The sequence below is a fragment of the Ranitomeya variabilis genome, chromosome 6 (assembly GCF_051348905.1).
Source record: "Ranitomeya variabilis isolate aRanVar5 chromosome 6, aRanVar5.hap1, whole genome shotgun sequence".
Taxonomy (NCBI): domain Eukaryota; kingdom Metazoa; phylum Chordata; class Amphibia; order Anura; family Dendrobatidae; genus Ranitomeya; species Ranitomeya variabilis.
In genome coordinates, this window is record NC_135237.1 from 254,779,793 (window position 1) to 254,798,781 (window position 18,989).

Below are 18,989 nucleotides of genomic sequence, written 5' to 3' on the forward strand. Positions count from 1 at the left end.
CTTGGAGTAATTATTGCCACATTCTGGCATAGAATGGTTTTGGAATAAGGTTCAGTAATGTATGGAGCTGTGCAGCAACACAGCAAAACAAACTATATGATGACAAGTTTACGCTGAGGAACATTTTTCTAAAATTGCTCCACAATTTTTAGACACAGTTGTTCACAGATTGGTGAACCTCTGTCAATCTAACATAATCTTCTTATAAGTAGTCATGTGACTTAGTTCAAAATTGACTCTCCAGCTTTTTCATTAGTACCTTTTACTTTTCCAGCCTTTTAAGCCTGTCCCAAAATTTGAGATATCTCGCTGCCAGTTATTATTTTTTCAAATGAAATAAAAACAATGTCTAACATTTGACTTATGTGTTCTATGCTATGTATTGACTAAACTAGGTCTATCAAATATTTCCAAATTATACTTGTACATTTTAGAGTCCATTGTTTTTTAGAATTGGAGTTGTAGAAAAAATGCTTAGGAAAAAATATGGTTATAAAACGCAAAGGAAATTATGTGAGACCAGAGTATTTAGAATTCCTCTTTAGTTATAGACTAATGAAGGCACCCCATGATACAAAAATAGGCCTTTTTTGTGAACTTTTTAAATATAATCACAATTAATTTTAAATATATACAGTACTGAGCACATCTTCAAAGTAAAAATGCTTTAAAAATAGAACTATTTGATAAAAAAAACCAAAAACTATTAACTATAAGTGTATGAACAAAGGAGAAAACTAAATCAAATTAAAATGTGGTGTGACCACCTTTGTCTACAAAACAGCAATTATTTTAGGAACACATCTTGTCACCTAGTTTTTGAAGGAACTCAGCTGGAGTTTGTTCCAAACAACTTGGAGAATCTTTTGTGGATGGTGGCTTGCATAAATCCTTCTGTCTCTTCATGTAATCCCAAAAAGACTCTCAATGGTGTTAATATGGGGGTGGGGGATGCATGTCATTACTTCTAGAACTCCTTATTCAGCTTGATACTGAATGGGGCTTTATATGTGAAGAGTATAAAAGAATAATGAACAATACAAGTCAGCAACTGGTACAGGAGGAAAGAGGACCCTGCCCACGAGGGCTCACAATCTACAAGGGATGGGTGAGGATACAGAAAGGTGAGGGTAGAGCTGGTCGTGCAGCAGTACAGTGGAGCCAGGATTACTGCAGGTTGTAGGCTTATAGTTTAGGATAAGTATCTGCCTCAGTAGTGAGGACACCTTTGTTTCCATGTGAAAGTAAGGCTTTTGGCAGCAATTCTATTATGAAGACCAACACAACTCATCACTCCAAGAAAACCATGATGTTTTTCAGAGACAGACAGGGAAAATGGTCCAAGTTGAGGGGAAGATCAATGGTGTGAAACACAGAGATTTCAATCTGTCAGTGATTTGAGACTGGGATGGAGGTTCACCTCCCAATAAGACAATGACCCAAAAGCATACTGCTAAAGCAAAACTTGAGTAGTTTAAGGGGAAATGTGTAAATGTTTTGGAATGGCCTAGTGAAAGTCCATATATTAATCCAATTTAGAATATGTTGTCAGACTTGAAGACTGTTTTTCACCAGAAGACACCATCTAAATTGAAGGAGCTGGAGCAGTTTTGCTTAGAGGAATGGTCAAAAATCCCAGTGGCAAGATGTGGAAAGCTCATAGAGACTTATCCAAAGTTACTTGCAGCTGTAATTGCTGCAAAAGGAGGTTCTACAAAGTGCTGACTTTAGTAAGGTGAATAATTATGCCCACTGAAGTTTTCAGTTATTGTGTCCTATTTGTTGTTTACTTTTACACTATAAAGAAAAGCAAATGCACTGTAGCATAACACTGGTCAACGCAATTTTTCTAGCAAAAGGTTTTAAAACATATTTTAAGTCAATTTTGGCTGCTGATTACGAATATGAACTCCGTTTATGGCTATCACATCAGGATTTCGAGATATTTTCAATTTTTGATGAAAATTACTCCTATCTAATGTTTTATGATAAAAACACATGATTTTCGATACTACATTGTATATTTTTAATCAAGGAATAACAAAGATTACAAAGTCTATGTATAGTAAATCAAATATACTTACAGAATTAAACTACAAAATATAAAAACACATATATATGGCACACAGATGAATGACAAATGGCAGTTATTTGAACTTTCTTTTCTTGGCTGATCTGTGATGTCCAGCTTCTGGGTTGTCTCTTGTCAAGCTCCAGCAATAGTCAGCCATCATATGTGAGTCCCACCGACCTTGATACCGTTCTTCCATAGTTTTAATGTCCTGATAAAAACGCTCCCCTTGTTCCACGCTCAGATCCCCAAGGTTCTCTGGAAAAAAGTCCAAATGGCTGTGTAAATAGTGAATTTTGATACTCATTCTATATCCAAGATTTTGCAGACTCATTAGTTGCTCTTCCACAATCTTTTCATAGTTGTCTGCTTTCTTGTTCCCTAGAAAACTCTGCACATTACAAAATGCATTCCAAGCTCTTTCTTCTGTCTCATTCATTGATGTGATAAAATTTGGGTCTCTCATAAGTGTTCTTATTTGAGGTCCATCAAATATTCCAGCCTTCTTCTTCTCTTCACTAAGACCAGGAAAAGTTGAACATATATAGTTAAAGCATTCTCCACTGTGATTGAGAGCTTTGATGAACTGCTTCATCAATCCAAGTTTTATGTGTAAGGGAGGAAAGACAATGTTCTTCCTATCCACTAGAAGATCATGAATGACATTCTTATCGCCAGATGCCAAACTCTGTCGCTGAGGCCATTCAGTTTTCATCCAATGCTCTGCAGTAGCTCTACTGTCCAGTAGCACAGAAAACAAGGGTGTTATCATAACAAATGGGAATTATGCATGTTCAAAGAAAACAAAGATATTCTCACATTTATTGGGAGACTAAATGAAAACTAAATTTACCTTAGTGAACCATATAAACCGGCACTTTTCATACACTACTTATATTTATCATGGAATTCTTGAAAATGGGCTCTGTACCTGAAGCACAAAAAACGTGATGTGATAGAGAAATTATAAGATCAGATTTGAATTCAGCACCCTCAAATTAGTCTAAAACTGTTCTTAAAGTCCATGCCAGAAAATGTTTTTTTCTTTTGTAGACCAGCGCAATCGGATCTATAATATCCATATATTAATTTTATTTAGTGATATAAATTTCTTCAGAAAACAAAAATTTCTTCCTCAAAATGACACGGAACACGATAGATGCTACTGCAAAGACACCACGACCATTTTGCTAGCGGAAAAAAATTGTCTACACTATAATGGCGCCAGCGCAGTAGCATCTGTCGGTGATGAGATAGATGCTACTGTGCAGGCACCATCTTGGAGGCAATTTTGTTTTCTGTAGCAAAATGGCATTGGTGGCTGCACAGTAGCATCTATTGTGTTCCAAATTATGTTACTGCGCAGGCACGGTGGTGCCAATTTAAGACTTTTTTTCTGAAAACATTTATATCATGAAATTAAATGAATATATGGATATTTTAGAGTTGATCATGCTACAGCGCAGATGCTGCTGCCTGCATGATGAATGTATTTTTTTTACCCACAAAACAATAAGATATGAAGTATGACAGTATACATCTATAATAACCCATACAGATGAATATATAAGCAGAGCACCACATAAAGACCCCCCAAGACCGTCCCGAAGCACGAGAATTCATTAACTGAAAACTGCAAATAAAGATTAAACAGCCACAAGATGGATTTCATCAACCCAGGTATTATTTTAATCAGTATAATGGCGCCAACGTGACAGTGTCTGTAGGTTACTGAGTACAATCTGACAGGTTCCCTCTAAAGAAATCAACGGCCAAGAGTCCAATAATTTCTAATCAATCTAATGACATCAAAAACATACACTAAAGATCATGCAAAGGGGTCAAAGTATGGGACATAAAAGCCTACGGAGTCAGTGTTTGTGAAAAAAACAACGTGATTGCATTTTTCAGATATTTTTACTGAGTTCAGTGATCGAACGTATATAAAAATCACCTCTTACTATTCAAACAATTTTACCCTTGCAGACCTGTGTCCTTATTTGCTGTATATAAATTAAATAAACAACCCCTGGTAATCAAAAGCTAAAGAAAATAATTTATTTACAGTGCCTTGCGATAGTATTCGGCCCCTGGAACTTTTCCACCTTTTCCCACATATCATGCTTCATACATAAAGCTACCAAATGTAAATTTTTGGTGAAGAATCAACAAGTGGAATACAATTGTAAAGTTGAACGAAATTTATTGGTTATTTTAAATTTTTGTGGAAATTCAAAAACTGAAAAGTGGGACATGCAATATTATTCGGCCCCTTTAACTTAATACTTTGTTGCGCCACCTTTTGCTGCGAATACAGCTGCAAGTCGCTTGGGGTATGTCTCTATCAGTTTTGTACATCGAGAGACTGAAATTTTGGTCCATTCTTCCTTGGCAAACAGCTTGAGCTCAGTGAGGTTTGATGGAGATCATTTGTGAACAGCAGTTTTCAGATCTGCCAGATTTTTGCAGTGTATGACTGATTGTTGTCTTATGGACAGACTGTCCCACCTCAGCTGTAGATCTCTGCAGTTCATCCAGAGTGATCATGGGCGTCTTGGCTGCTTCTCTGATCAGTCTTCTCCTTGTTTGAGAAAAAAGTTTAGAGGGACGGCCGAGTCTTGGTAGATTTCCAGTGGTATGATACTCCTTCCATTTCAATATGATCACTTGCACAGTGCTCCTTGGGATGTTTAAAGTTTTGGAAATCATTTTGTATCCAAATCCGGCATTAAACTTCTCCACAACAGTATCATGGACCTGCCTGTTGTGTTCCTTGGTCTTCATGATGCTTTATGTGCTTCAAACAGAACCCTGAGACTATCACAGAGTAGGTGCATTTATACGGAGACTTGTTTATACACAGGTGGATTATATTTATCATCATTAGGCATTTAGGACAACATTGGATCATTCAGAGATCCACAGAACTTCTGGAGTGAGTTTGCTGCACTGAAAGTAAAGGGGCCGAATAATATCACACGCCCCACTTTTCAGTTTTTGAATTTCCACAAAAATTTAAAATATGCAATAAATTTCGTTCAACTTCACAATTGTGTTCCACTTGTTGATTCTTCAACAAAAATTAACATTTGGTATCTTTATGTTTGAAGCATGATATGTGGGAAAAGGTTGAAAAGTTCCAGGGGGCCGAATACTTTCGCAAGCCACTGTATATATTATTTACTGTCATCTTTTAAATGTTCTTCTTTTAAGTTCAAGTAGAGGAAATCATATACTTCCACCTTATGGCAGCATTTATTGTTTACAAATGAGAATACCATGTCTAAAAATACAAATTAATCTGCAATTAGTTTGGGGGATTACTGACATTTCGAAGCAGTTAGACTTAACTGAAATAAATCATTGATCTATCAAGACAGTTGGCTATTAAAATAATAAAATAATTGAATTATAAAACTTTTTAATAAGAAAATCCAACACTACATGTGGCAAAAGATGTTGTTTTTTGTCAATTCACTGCATGTCAATTTTGAGGCAGATATAGTTTCAACAAAAAGTAAGTGAATCTTTTGGAATTACCTACATTTTTTACTAATAAAATGTCTGAATCTGATTACTATGAAGTGATAAGCTACAATATACAAGAGACATTTCTAGTAGTTAGTAATACTGAATATGAACTAAAAGTGCAATAAATCATGATCAAAAAGACAAATGTAAATAAAAATGGTGCCGCTGAAAACGTCATCTTGTCCTGCAAAAAACAAGCTGCCATACAGCTCCATCAGCAGAAAAATAAAAAGTTATAGCTCTCAGAATAAAGCAACACAAAAATTTGTTGTATTAAATACTTTTTATTGTATAAAAGCATCAAAACATAAACTAAATAAATTGGTTATCACTGTAATCGTACTGACCCGAAGAATAAAGCTGCCTACCAATTTTACCACACGCTTAACGGTATAAAAAAAAACAAACAAAAGGCAATTGCTGAATTGCTGGTTTTTGTGCATTCTGTCTCCCAAAAATCGTAATAGAAAGCAATCAAAAAAAGTCATGTGCCCGAAAATGGTACAAATAAAATCATCCGCTCGTCCCTCAAAAAACAAGCCATAACATGACTTTGTTGGCCGAAATGAGGAAAAATTTTAGCTCTCAAAATAAGGTGACGCAAAAACTAGTTTTCACAATAAAAAGCGTCTTTTAGTGCGACAGCAGCCAAACATAAAAACCTGTTATAAATCTAGTGTCGCTGTAATCGCACCGACCTGAAGAATAAAGTCGCCTAATCACTTATATCGCACGAGGAACAGCATAAAAAATAAAGAAACCCAGTTTTTCACCTGCTGTAGATTTTTTCATTCTGCCTCATAAAGATCGCAGTAAGGCTCAGCGCACATTTATCCTGTGCTCTACACTGAGCGCTTACACTGGGGTTTCCGGGTAAATCTCTAAAATACGTGATTCAGACAGAATCCTCGACAAAAGATTACCTATATTGAAGCAGATAGAGGCACTGCGGACGCCAAAGGACCTGTGATCTGGCGATATCATTCTTTTTAGAATTGCATAAAAGTGCCGTCGGCCACAGTTTTGTGCACTTCTGAAAAGAAAGGCAATGCTGAACAGAGGCCAGGCAGAGTCCAGAGTAGCTCTGCTGCCTCATCATAGTGAATGGATGCATCGGGGGAGGGGGGGTCACCTGTCACGTCACTCGGCGATTTAGATAGAAACCCTGATCTAAGTGGTCAGTGTAGAGCGCCGGATAAAAGTATTCATTAATGTTATGTAAAATGTTCCCAATAAAAGCTTCATCTCAATCCACAAAAAAATCAAGTCCCCAATCTGGTCTGTCATCCGTTAATGGAAATATAGGGGGATTTCACATTACTGGTAGCACAAAAGGCTCTGGACAAATTTGATTTTTTTATTTTCACGGCTCTTGTTATAAACAGCACCTGTGGGTTCCAGGTGCTTAATACACATCTACAGTAGATACATTCTCTAAGGGGTCTAGTTTCCTAAATCGTGTCAATTATTGGGGTTTTCTACTGTTTAGGCACATCAGGGGCTTTCCAAACACGACATGGCATCCGCTAAGTATTCCAGCAAATTTTACATTCAAAAAGTGAAATGGTACTCCTTCCCTTCCCAGCCCTGCTGTGTACCCAAACAGTAGATTTGCCCCACATATGGGGTATCATCAGCATGCTCAAGAGAAATTGTACAACAAATTTTATGGTAAATTTTCTCCTGTTATCCTTGCGAAAGTAATAAAAATTAGGTCTAAAGCAAAATTTTTGTGAATAAAGTAAATGTTTGTTTTTTCCTTCCACATTTTAAAAATTCCTGTGAAGCACCTGAAGGGTTAATAAACTTCTTGAATGTGGTTTTGAGTACCTTTAGGGGTGCAGTTTTAGAACGGTGCACTTTTGGGTATTTTCAGCCATATAGGCCCCTCAAAATCACTTCAAATTTGAGGTGGTCCCTAAAAAATGGTTTTGGAAACTTTGTTGTAAAAATGATTATTTGCTGATCAACTTTTAGCCCTTATAACTTCCTAAAAAAATCTGTTTCAAAAATTGTGTTGATGTAAAGTGGACATATGGGAAATGTTATTTATTAATATTTTGTGCAATATGACTCTCTGATTTAAGGGCATACAAATTAAAAGTTTGAAAAATGCCAAATTTTTGCCAAATTTCCATTTTTTACACAAGTCATAGCAAAGAAATGTTACCACTATCATGAAGTACAATATGTCACGAGAAAACAGTCTCAGAATCAGTGGGATCCATTGAAGTGTTCCAGAGTTATGACCTCAAAGTGACATTGGTCAGAATTGTAAAAATTGGCCTGGTCAGGAAGGTAAAAACAAGCTTTGGGGTGAAGGCTTAAAGAAAAAGAATTTTCAAACACTCCCCAATTCCACTAAGATGCCATGCATGAACATCCATCTTTAGGTCATGCCACAAAATCTTAAACATGTTAAGGTTAGGATTCAGAGAAATCTTTATCTACCATTCTTTAGTTGCTTGACATATGTGCCTTGTGTCACAGTCTTGTATCACCCAATGTCTCTCTTCACCAGGTCGTGACAGTTGCCCTTACATACTTCTGTAAACTGTTTTGATACATTTTATAACTCATTAATCAATACTCGCAAAGTGTTCTGCAGCTAAAGATGCAAAGTTTTATCAAACCATAACCATCCCTCCAACTTATCTCACAGCCGGGATGACATTTTTGTGTGCAGTGCTGTTTTTTTCCAAACATTTTATTGTGGATTTGTGCTATAGAGTTACTCTTTTGTCATCTCTCCATAGAATTATTTTTTCCAGTAGCATTGTGCACAGGCTTAAATGTTTTTCCTGAAAAGCCGTTGCTTGGTTGTGGTGCCCTTCTCTTACCACATTCTTGTTCAGGGTTTTTGTTTTTTTAATAAGACACATGAACAAAGGCTTTTGTAGCTTGCTGATACCCTTGGGTTTATTCTCACTTCCTTGGGTTACATATCTTTCTTGACTCCATTGTCGGGCTGATACTTTCTCCTATGGATGCCAATCTTTGCTTTGCTCTATATTACGTTTTACATACTGTATTGCTAGATGTGCTTCACTGACATTATCATCTAAAGCCGGTTAAAGTCAACTTTGAGATATGTGGTGTCTAAATATTCTGTCAGTGTTATGGACAGTTGTCATTTGTCTTGGAATTTGTCAGCTTCTAGTACCTTCAGCTGCACTCATCTCTGTAAAATCTTGTTTCTACAACTTGCATTTACTGCTACTCAGATCTGCCGATTAACAATACACTGCTAGCAGTTGATTAACCCATTTAATGCTGTATGCATTTACTAACTGTTAAGAGACTATTTACATTATGCTGCAATCATCTCTGCTAACTTCTGAGGTTTCTTCTACCTACACCTAAATTCTGATTCAGACCTACCATTTAACTTTTCATCCACTCTCCATTTAACTTTTCATCCACTCTCCTATGTTTTTCTGCAGTTCTGGTTCTGCTTGCCATACATCATAGCCCATTGTCCAGGTCCTTGCTGCTATGTCATTGCCCTCGGCCTGAGTGTTAACCCTGACTCATGGCTTGATAGATTCATCTCATCAGGTGAACTTTAGGTGGGCATATGTGATATAATTTCATATGGTTAATCCACGTACAGTGAAGGAAATAATTATTTGATTCCTTGCTGATTTTGTAAGTTTGCCCACTGACAAATACTTGAACAGTCTATAATTTTAAGGGTAGGCTAATTTTAACATTGAGAGATAGAATATCAAAAATAAAATACAGAAAATCACATTGTATAAATTATATACATTTATTTGCATTTTGCAGTGAGAAATAAGTATTTGATCCCTCTGGCAAACAAGACTTAATACTTTTTTCTATGTTGGAGATTCTTTGGTGTACTGCGCAACAATCCTCTGATGCATTCTTTACTATGCATCCTGGCTGCCTTCCATGAAGTGTTTGACAAACTGGGTTGTGTCCACTCAGCCACCAATTCCTTTTGGCTTAGACAAGGGAAAAAATCTACGGTACATTAGGTCATCCAGTTCCATATCATGTGCTGAATTGGCCTAATACAATCATGTTTTTCTGGCTATCTTCTACATGAACCTATCCAATCAAATCAAAACTAAATTGATGGTATGAATTTGCCATCTTCCCTTGATTTAAATTGTTTTGTCACCTACATTTCAAAAAGCAAGCAAGAGAAAAAGCTGACGATACCCATCTCCCAGATTCTACAGTGTCTACAAACTCTCCTCCCAGAGGGGCTATAACATAACGCATTGCTGAAATACTACCTCTTCATTGGTCAATTGACTGTACCATTCCCATTCTTCCAGGTGTTTATCCACTCAGAGTGAAAGTTTATCCTATATCTCTTGCTGGGACTGAGATGATGCTCTCCTACATTTATGAGAATCTGAGATGGGTAGATCATCTGAGAGTGTTCATATGTGGCCACTGTAGGATTCTTTTAGTAAAAAGGATGGGTCTCAGAGTACATGCATAGACTATCGAGGTCTGAATAAAATTACACTGAAAGACCATTATCATGTTTCTCTATTCTCTCATTTATTTTACAGGATTAAAGGTGCTACCACATTCACCAAGTTGAACGTGAATGGAACTTATAGCTGAATTTACATAAAAGAGGGTGTCAAATGGAAAATCATATTCTACACACAGGATAGTGTAAATTTCTTGTCATGTCTTTTGAGTTATGCAATGCACCAGATGTGTTCCAGTACTTCCTTAATTAGATATTTTGTGATGTCCTTTATCAGTACTTCTTAGTTTATATGGATGACATCCTAATTAGTGATGAGCGAGTATACTCGTTGCTCGGGTTTCTCCGAGCATGCTCGGGTGGTCTCCAAGTATTTTGGCGTGCTCGGGGATTTAGTTTATGTCGAAGCAGCTGCATGATTTGCGGCTGCTAGACAGCTTGAATACATGTGGAGATTCCCTAACAAACAGGCAACCCCCACATGTATTCAAGCTGTCTAGCAGCCACAAATCATGCAGCTTCGACATAAACTAAATCCCCGAGCACGCCGAAATACTTGGAGACTACCCGAGTATGCTCGGAGAAACCAGATTAACAAGTACACTCGCTCATCACTAATCCTAATCTTTTAAGGGTGTAGTGAGATTTTTTTTCAGATTTGTTATTAATGGATATTGGCAAGTGAAAATTGCAAAATTATGTAATTTCTGCACCCAATGTGTTCTGCCCAGTTTGTGCTACTGTGAAAGAACAGTTCACTAGTTATTATGCTCTATTTCCTGGTGTAGAAACACTACATGCAATCCTAGTGTTTGGCTGGATATATTACAGGGTTCAGAAGTGAAAAAGCATCATGCATACTTGGCGATTTCAGATATCTTATTTTTGAGACTACACCCCTCAAGGCATATCAAGGGTTGTAATGTACATTTTGACACCACAGGCTTATATTGACCAATACAGCATGTGATTCGACATATCCCAGAGTGGTTTCGCTTTACATAGATTATTTATACACAGCAGGTAAACAGTAACAATCTCACCGCTTGGCACAGGCTAAAACTGTTCAAGGCCTGTGGGATGTCATGATCCACATGTCTCACACTGGTCTCTCCCACAATGTTTCTTTTACCTAATTTCCTTCGGGTCCCAATACTGCCCTTTCCTTCCAATATATAACCCCCTCCCCATCCAACGCCCAATTGGCACAGCAAAAAAACATTGTTCTTCTATAATTTTAAATGCCTTGTGTGTGTCTCTTATCTTTCCAACCACTTATTTTTGCTTGCAAAAATAATTATTTCTGTTAGACTTTAATAAATTGTTCTATTGATTCTAAACCTACATTGTTCCAACGATTCACACATATGAAAGGGACTGTCCCCAGTCACTACTATAACGGTATAGGTGCAATTTTTTTAATCCAATAAACTGTTTAATGTTCTCATTGCATTTTTTAAAGAATGTAATGTTATTATCCAGCACAAATGCTAATGAGCCAGAACTTGTCTTGACAAGGCGTTTCTGCCCCCAAACTAATCCTTCATTGGATCTTCTAATCACGCCTCCTTGGGAATGACTGACATAAAGCACTGCATCGTTATGTTAGCACCATTATGCGGGAAGTAAAACATGCAGGCTTCCTTATACGCATACAGTGGTATACAAACTCAACATTTAAATTGCAACAACAAAATGGAAATGTCATATGATTGATTATGTAAATAAAAGGGTCCATACACATTAATGATATGCAAATTATAAAAAAAGAAAAATGTCAAAACATGTTGATTTATTCATTATCAATAATGATCTGTAATAAAGATTATTATTATTATTATTATTATTGCATTACAATACAGTGCTTAGCATCTTGGGTAAATCCACCAAAATGTAAAATATGCCAAAGCTAGTAATAACAATATAATGAATACATGTAAAGTAATAATTCTATAAAGTTAACAATAACATATGGCCATAAGGTGTAAAGAGTAGGATATATAATGTGCAAGAACTAAGAAAGCAGCTCAAATGTAACCTTTTGTTATGTGCCTTTATATATTGTGTTGTAATGTGTTTTTATTACGCTATGACTAAGGGCAGTATTGCCTGAAACGCGTCAGTTTGTTTTTATGATTCACTAATAAAGGACAAGATTTTTATTCTATTTTCATCTCCTCCATTCAATATTTGCATGAACGATATTGTAATGCAGAGCAAGAGTGAATGTTTCATTATTCCAGTGGCCCTGGTTGGTACTAGTCATTTGTGTCTTTTTAAATGTTTGCTTTTTGTCTTTAGGCTGTTTACTAAATAATAACTGTTAATTGGTAATCTGATTTGTTAGTGTACCACCTTTTTTAATTCTTGCATGCTTTCTTCTGGTATGCTGTGAGTTGATCCAATTTATTCTTCTTCTAATGGTGGCAGCCCTTTAGCATTTTGCATCCAGTATCGATGAGTGCTGTGTGCAGAAATACACACACATGCCTTGGCATGCTATCAATGATGTTATTAATGGTTATCTGAGGAAGCTCTGCCATGCCGAATGCATATGGGCATGGAAATCATCATGACCTGCTGCTGGTAGCTCCATTTGCAGCTGCCAACCAATGACATTCTAGAAGTGCTTGATGAGAGACCAGAAACACTAGCAGCTGTGGTAGCACATTTAGGCCACCCAGGCTGCTCATTGTAGCATGACGAAAATGTGGCCTGGTTTTGTGTTGAAAAATGGTTCCTGGGACAATTTGGAGATATGGCTGTACTAATAGTTCCACGGCTGATTCATTTTTGTACTGCCAGTGAAATTGGAAGTCACATACCAAGCCTAAGGCGTCAGTGTCTACAAAAACCATCAGAAGTCATTTATACGACACTTGGTTATGAGTCAGACATATTGACCTCATGCCACCACTCTCAAAGGCTACCTTAGTGCATGTCAACACAGCAATAAAGGCTGTATTTGAGGTATATGCTCTTTGGCGTTCCAGACTCCTTGATAGCCAGAGATTGCTCTGAAGCCTACATCGGCAACACTGTGAAGAGACCTTCACGATGGAATGTCACACTGATTCTACTCCCAAGATTATGGTGTTGAGTGGTATAACGTATGGTAGCTGAACCCCACTACACTTCTCTGCAGCTATACTAATAGCTCAGCATTAGGATATGTGCACAAAACATCTTTTTCAGGCTGATTTTGTCTGGAATACACCTGAAAAAACACCATTGTGGAAACAACATTGCTGTGCTCATGCTCAGTGTTTTGTTACTTCTTGTAAACACTTCAGCATTCAGAAACCGTGAAGCGGTTCAATGAAGTAACATATTCATTCTTATTACAAATCAAGTCGCTTACTCTTTACAGTTGAAAGTACAGAGAAAAGACACTGGCAAAACTATCAGCAAAGTCAATGTAAGAGAAAGACAGACAGCTTTTTTCCTGAAGTGGCTTCACCTACTGTAGGAAAGTTCCATAGTACCATTTTATTTCTTGGTGCTGCAATTTCAATGTTGAAAAGTATACTTTCCATAGTCTTCCACAGTATTTTTTTTCCCACAGCTTATTTTCATGAGCAAAAAAACTGAGGGATCTCACAGTTCTAGGAACGTGGATAATATTTATGCTCATCAATGTCCCTGTATACGTAAATGAGATGCAGAAAATCCATGGATAATAAATGAACGACAAAAATTGCATTGGAAGAAAAGGACTTAAAAAAAAGCTATGAAAAAATGCAAGTACTGGTACATTAGTTTAGATAATTGGTGCAGAAAATCTGCAACATGAAAAACTCACCAAATCAAAGTGGGAATTTAGTCTCTACAACAAAAAACAAGTATCTTGCATAATACACTTTTTTGGGAGATCTCTAACAGTAGATTATTAGTGTATGCTTTCATGTACAGTATAAAAAGGCTATGTCGGCATTTACATGTCTTGCAAGTGACAAAGGTATACTAATTTGGCAACCACCTGGCATAGATGACCATATTTAACCCCTTCAAGACCTTGCCCTTTTCCGTTTTTGCGTTCTCGTTTTTCGCTCCTCTCCTTCCCAGAGCCATAACTTTTTATTTTTCCGTCAATATGGCCATGTGAGGGCTTGTTTCTTGCAGGACAAGTTGCACTTTTGAATGACACCATTGGTTTTACCATGTCGTGTACTAGAAAACGGGAAAAAAATTCCAAGTGCGGTGAAATTGCAAAAAAAAGTGCAATCCCACACTTGTTTTTTGTTTGGCTTTTTTGCTAGGTTCACTAAATACTAAAACTGACCTGCCATTGTGATTCTCCAGGTCATTTCGAGTTCATAGACACCAAACATGTCTAGGTTACGTTTTATCTAAGTGATAAAATAAATTCCAAACTTTGCTAATAAAAAAAAAAAAAAAAAAAAAAAGCGCAATTTTCCAATACCCGTAGCGTCTCCAATTTTCGTGATCTGGGGTCACCTGAGGGCTTATTTTTTGCGTGCCGAGCTGACGTTTTTAATGATACCATTTTGGTGCAGATACGATCTTTTGATCGCCCGTTATTGCATTTTTACCCCTTTCTGCCATTGGACGTACTATTCCGTCCATGTGGGGTGGGCCCTACTTCCCTTGGATGGAATAGTACGTCCAGCGCGATCAGCCGCGCTCACGGGGGGAGCATGGCCAATCGCGGCCGGGTGTCAGCTGACTATCACAGCTGACATCCAGCACTATGCGCCAGGAGTGGTCACGGACCGCTCCTGGCATATTAAATCCCGGAACGCTGCGATCAAAGATGATCGCAGCGTTCCGGCGGCACAGGGAAGCATCGCGCAGGGAGGGGGCTCCCTGCGTGCTTCCCTGAGACCCTCGGAGCAACGCGATGTGATCGCGTTGCTCCAAGGGTCTCCTACCTCCTCCTCCCTGCAGGCCCGGATCCAAAATGATCGCGGAGGGCCTTCCGGTTCCTGCAGGGAGGTGGCTTTCAAGCACCTGCTCAGAGGAGGTGCCAGGAAGCCTCCCTGCAGTGCCTGTCAGATCGCTGATCTGACACAGTGCACTGCAAAGTGTCAGATCAGCGATCTGATCATATGTATAGTGATGTCACCCTGGGAAAATGTAAAAAAGTAAATAAATAAATTTAAAAAAAACATTTACATGTGTAAAAAAAAAAATGAAAAAAAAAAAAATTCCTAAATAAGGAAAAAAAAATATTGTTCCATAAATACATTTATCTAAATAATAAAAAAAAAGTACACATATTTAGTATCGCCGCGTCCGTAACGACCCGACCTATAAAATTGTCCCACTAGTTAACTCCTTCAGTGAACACCGTAAAAAAAAAAAAAAAAAAAAAACGAGGCAAAAAACGACGCTGTATTATCATACCGCCAAACAAAAAGTGGAATAACACGCGATCAAAAAGACGGATATAAACAACCATGGCACCGCTGACAACCGCTGGCTCTCCAAACGCAACATGGCGTCCTACCTCAATTCCAGTCAATTTTGCATTGAAATGTCAAATGGTGCTTCTTCCCGTCTGAGCTCTGCCATGCGCCCAAACAGTGGTTTACCCCCACATATGTGGCATCAGCATACTCAGAACAATTGTACAACATCCTTTGGGGTCCAATTTCTCCTGTTACTCTTGGTAAAATAAAACAAATTGGAGCTAAAGTAAATTTTTTGTGAAAAAAAGTTACCGTATATACTCAAGTATAAGCCGACCCGAGTATAAGCCAACCCCCCTAATTTTGCAACAAAAAACTGGGAAAACTTATTGACTCGAGTATAAGCCTAGGGTGGAAAATGCAGCAGCTACTGGTATATGTCAAAAATAAAAATAGATATCAATAAAAGTAAAATTAATTGAGACATCAGTAGGTTAAGTGTTTTTGAATATCCATATTGAATCAGGAGCCCCATATAATTCTCCATACAGTTCATGATGGCCCCATAGATGCCTCATATAATACTCCATGCAGTTCATGATGGCCCCATAGATGCCCCATATAATGCTCCATGCAGTTATGGCCCCATAGATGCCCCATATAATGCTCCATGCAGTTATGGCCCCATAGATGCCCCATATAATGCTCCATGCAGTTATGGCCCTATAGATGCCCCATATAATGCTCCATGGAGTTATGGCCCCATAGATGGCCCATATAATGCTCCATGCAGTTATGGCCCCATAGATGCCCCATATAATGCTCCATGCAGTTATGGCCCCATAGATCCCCATATAATGCTCCATGCAGTTATGGCCCCATAGATGCCCCATATAATGCTCCATGCAGTTATGCCCCCATAGATGCTCCATATAATGCTCCATGCAGTTATGGCCCCATATAATGCTCCATATAATGCTCCATGTAGTTATGGCCCCATAGATGCTCCATATAATGCTCCATGCAGTTATGGCCCCAATACATCCCCATATAATGCTCCATGCAGTTATGGCCCCATAGATGCCCCATATAATGCTCCATGCAGTTATGCCCCCCATAGATGCTCCATATAATGCTCCATGCAGTTATGGCCCCATATAATGCTCCATATAATGCTCCATGTAGTTATGGCCCCATAGATGCTCCATATAATGCTCCATGCAGTTATGGCCCCATATAATGCCCCATATAATGCTCCATGCAGTTATGGCCCCATAGATGCTCTATATAATGCTCCATGCAGTTATGGCCCCATATAATGCTCCATGCAGTTATGGCCCCATATAATGCTCCATGCAGTTATGGCCCCATAGATGCCCCATATAATGCTCCATGCAGTTATGGCCCCATAGATGCCCCATATAATGCTCCATGCAGTTATGGCCCCATAGATGCTCCATATAATGCTCCATGCAGTTATGGCCCCATAGATGCCCCATATAATGCTCCATGCAGTTCCTTATGGCCCCATAGACGCTCCATATAGCATTGTGCCACATGTAATGCTGCTGCTGCAATTAAAAAAAAAAAAAAAAATACTCACCTCTCGTTGCTGCCCGCTGCTCCTCAGCGTCCCGTCTCTCTGCACTGACTGTTCAGGCAGGGAGCGGCGTGCACACTAATACGTCATCGCGCCCTCTGACCTGCACAGTCACAACAAGAGGACGGGAAGAAGGAGCGGCGCCTGGCGAATGGAACGCGGACAGGTGAATATGAAATTCTCACCTGCTCCCGCCGCTCCTGACGCTGTCCCTGCCTGTCCCATGGTACTGCAGTTTCTTCCTGTAATGAGCGGTCACTGGTACCGCTCATTACAGTAATGAATATGCGGCTCCACCCCTATGGGAGTGGAGTCCATATTCATTACTTTAATGAGCAGTACCACGTGACCGCTGAATAGAGGAAGAGCTGCAGCGCGGGAGACCATGGGACAGCGTTAGGAGCACCAGGAGCAGGTGAGTATGCGACGGTCCTCTCTCCCCCTCACCCGCCGACCCCGCCGCAGAACATGACTCAAAAATTTGGGCTGAAAATCTCGGCTTATACTCGAGTATATACGGTAAATGTTAATTTTTTTTTAAACATTCCAAAAATTCCTGTGAAACACCTGAAGGGTTATTAAACTTCTTGAATGTGGTTTTGAGCACCTTGGGGGGTGCAGTTTTTAGAATGGTGTCACACTTGGGTATTTTCTATCATATAGACCCCTCAAAGTGACTTCAAATATGATGTGGTCCCTAAGAAAAATGGTGTTGTAAAAATGAGAAATTGCTGGTCAACTTTTAACCCTTATAACTCCCTAACAAAAAAAAAAATTTGGTTCCAAAATTGTGCTCATGTAAAGTAGACATGTGGGAAAAGTTACTTATTAAGTATTTTGTGTGACATAGCTCTGTGATTTAAGGGCATAAAAATTCAAAGTTGGAAAATTGGGACATTTTCGCCAAATTTCTGTTTTTTCACAAATAAACGCAGGTAATATCAAAGAAATTTTACCACTAACATGAAGTACAATATGTCACGAGAAAACAACGTCAAAATCACTCAGGTCCGTTGTAGCGTTCCGAAGTTATAACCTCATAAAGGGAGAGTGGTCAAAATTGGCCTGGTCATTAACGTACAAACCACCCTTTGAGGTAAAGGGGTTAATGCAATGTCGCGGCGACCAAAAAAACGTAATTCTGGAGTTTCAATTTTCTCGCTACGCTGTTTAGCGATCAGATTAATGCTTTTTTTTATTGATAGATCGGGCGATTCTGAACGCGGCGATACCAAATATGTGTAGGTTTGATTTTTTTTAATTGTTTTATTTTGAATGGGGCGAAAGGGGGGTGATTGCAACTTTTATTTTTTTTATTTATTTCATATTTTTTTAAACATTTTTTTTACTTTTGCCATGCTTCAATAGCCTCCATGGGAGGCTAGAAGCTGGCATAGCCTGATCGGCTCTGCTACATAGCAGCGATCATCAGATCGCTCCTACACTGCGTGCAGAATTATTAGGCAAGTTGTTTTTTGGATCACATGATATTTTTAATACATGTTGTCCTACTCCAAGCCGTTCAGGCTTGAGAGCCAACTACAAATTAAGTAAATCAGGTGATGTGCATCTCTGTAATGAGGAGGGGTGTTGTCTAATGACATCAAAACCCTATATAAGGTGTGCTTAATTATTAGGCAACTTCCTTTCCTTTGGCAAAATGGGTCAGAAGAGAGATTTGACGGGCTCTGAAAAGTCCAAAATTGTGAAATGTCTTGCAGAGGGATGCAGCAGTCTTGAAATTGCCAGACTTATGCACCAGTTCAGACTAGATTGCTGTTCAGTCAGTTTTCCTATATTTACTATGTACTTTTTTTCTGACTTGAACGCCCCACCCTTCACCATGCTGTGATTTTAATTACATCCAAACACAGTTGGTTCTGACCTTCCTATAAATGCAGGCTTTACCATGTTATTAGCTATAGGTAAGTGTTCACACTA

General features: G+C 38.5%; 1 protein-coding gene across 8 annotated transcripts in view; it reads right to left on the minus strand.

The window, feature by feature from the left end:
* Positions 1-18,989, minus strand: part of RPRD1A (regulation of nuclear pre-mRNA domain containing 1A) — an 88,219-nt gene that overhangs the window by 19,072 nt on the left and 50,158 nt on the right. The window contains exons 7-8 of one of the 8 annotated variants that reach the window (XM_077269595.1): positions 2,925-3,002; positions 2,008-2,808 (exon numbers count right to left, since the gene is read on the minus strand). The exons of 2 other annotated variants lie outside the window; for them this stretch is intronic. In XM_077269595.1, coding sequence (XP_077125710.1) covers positions 2,973-3,002 — 30 coding nt within the window. In that variant the 3' untranslated portion in view covers positions 2,008-2,808; positions 2,925-2,972. Of the gene's footprint in view, positions 1-2,007; positions 2,809-2,924; positions 3,003-18,989 lie in introns of those variants that run through there. 5 more of the 8 variants (XM_077269598.1, XM_077269596.1, XM_077269599.1 and 2 more) reach the window with 5 other exon arrangements.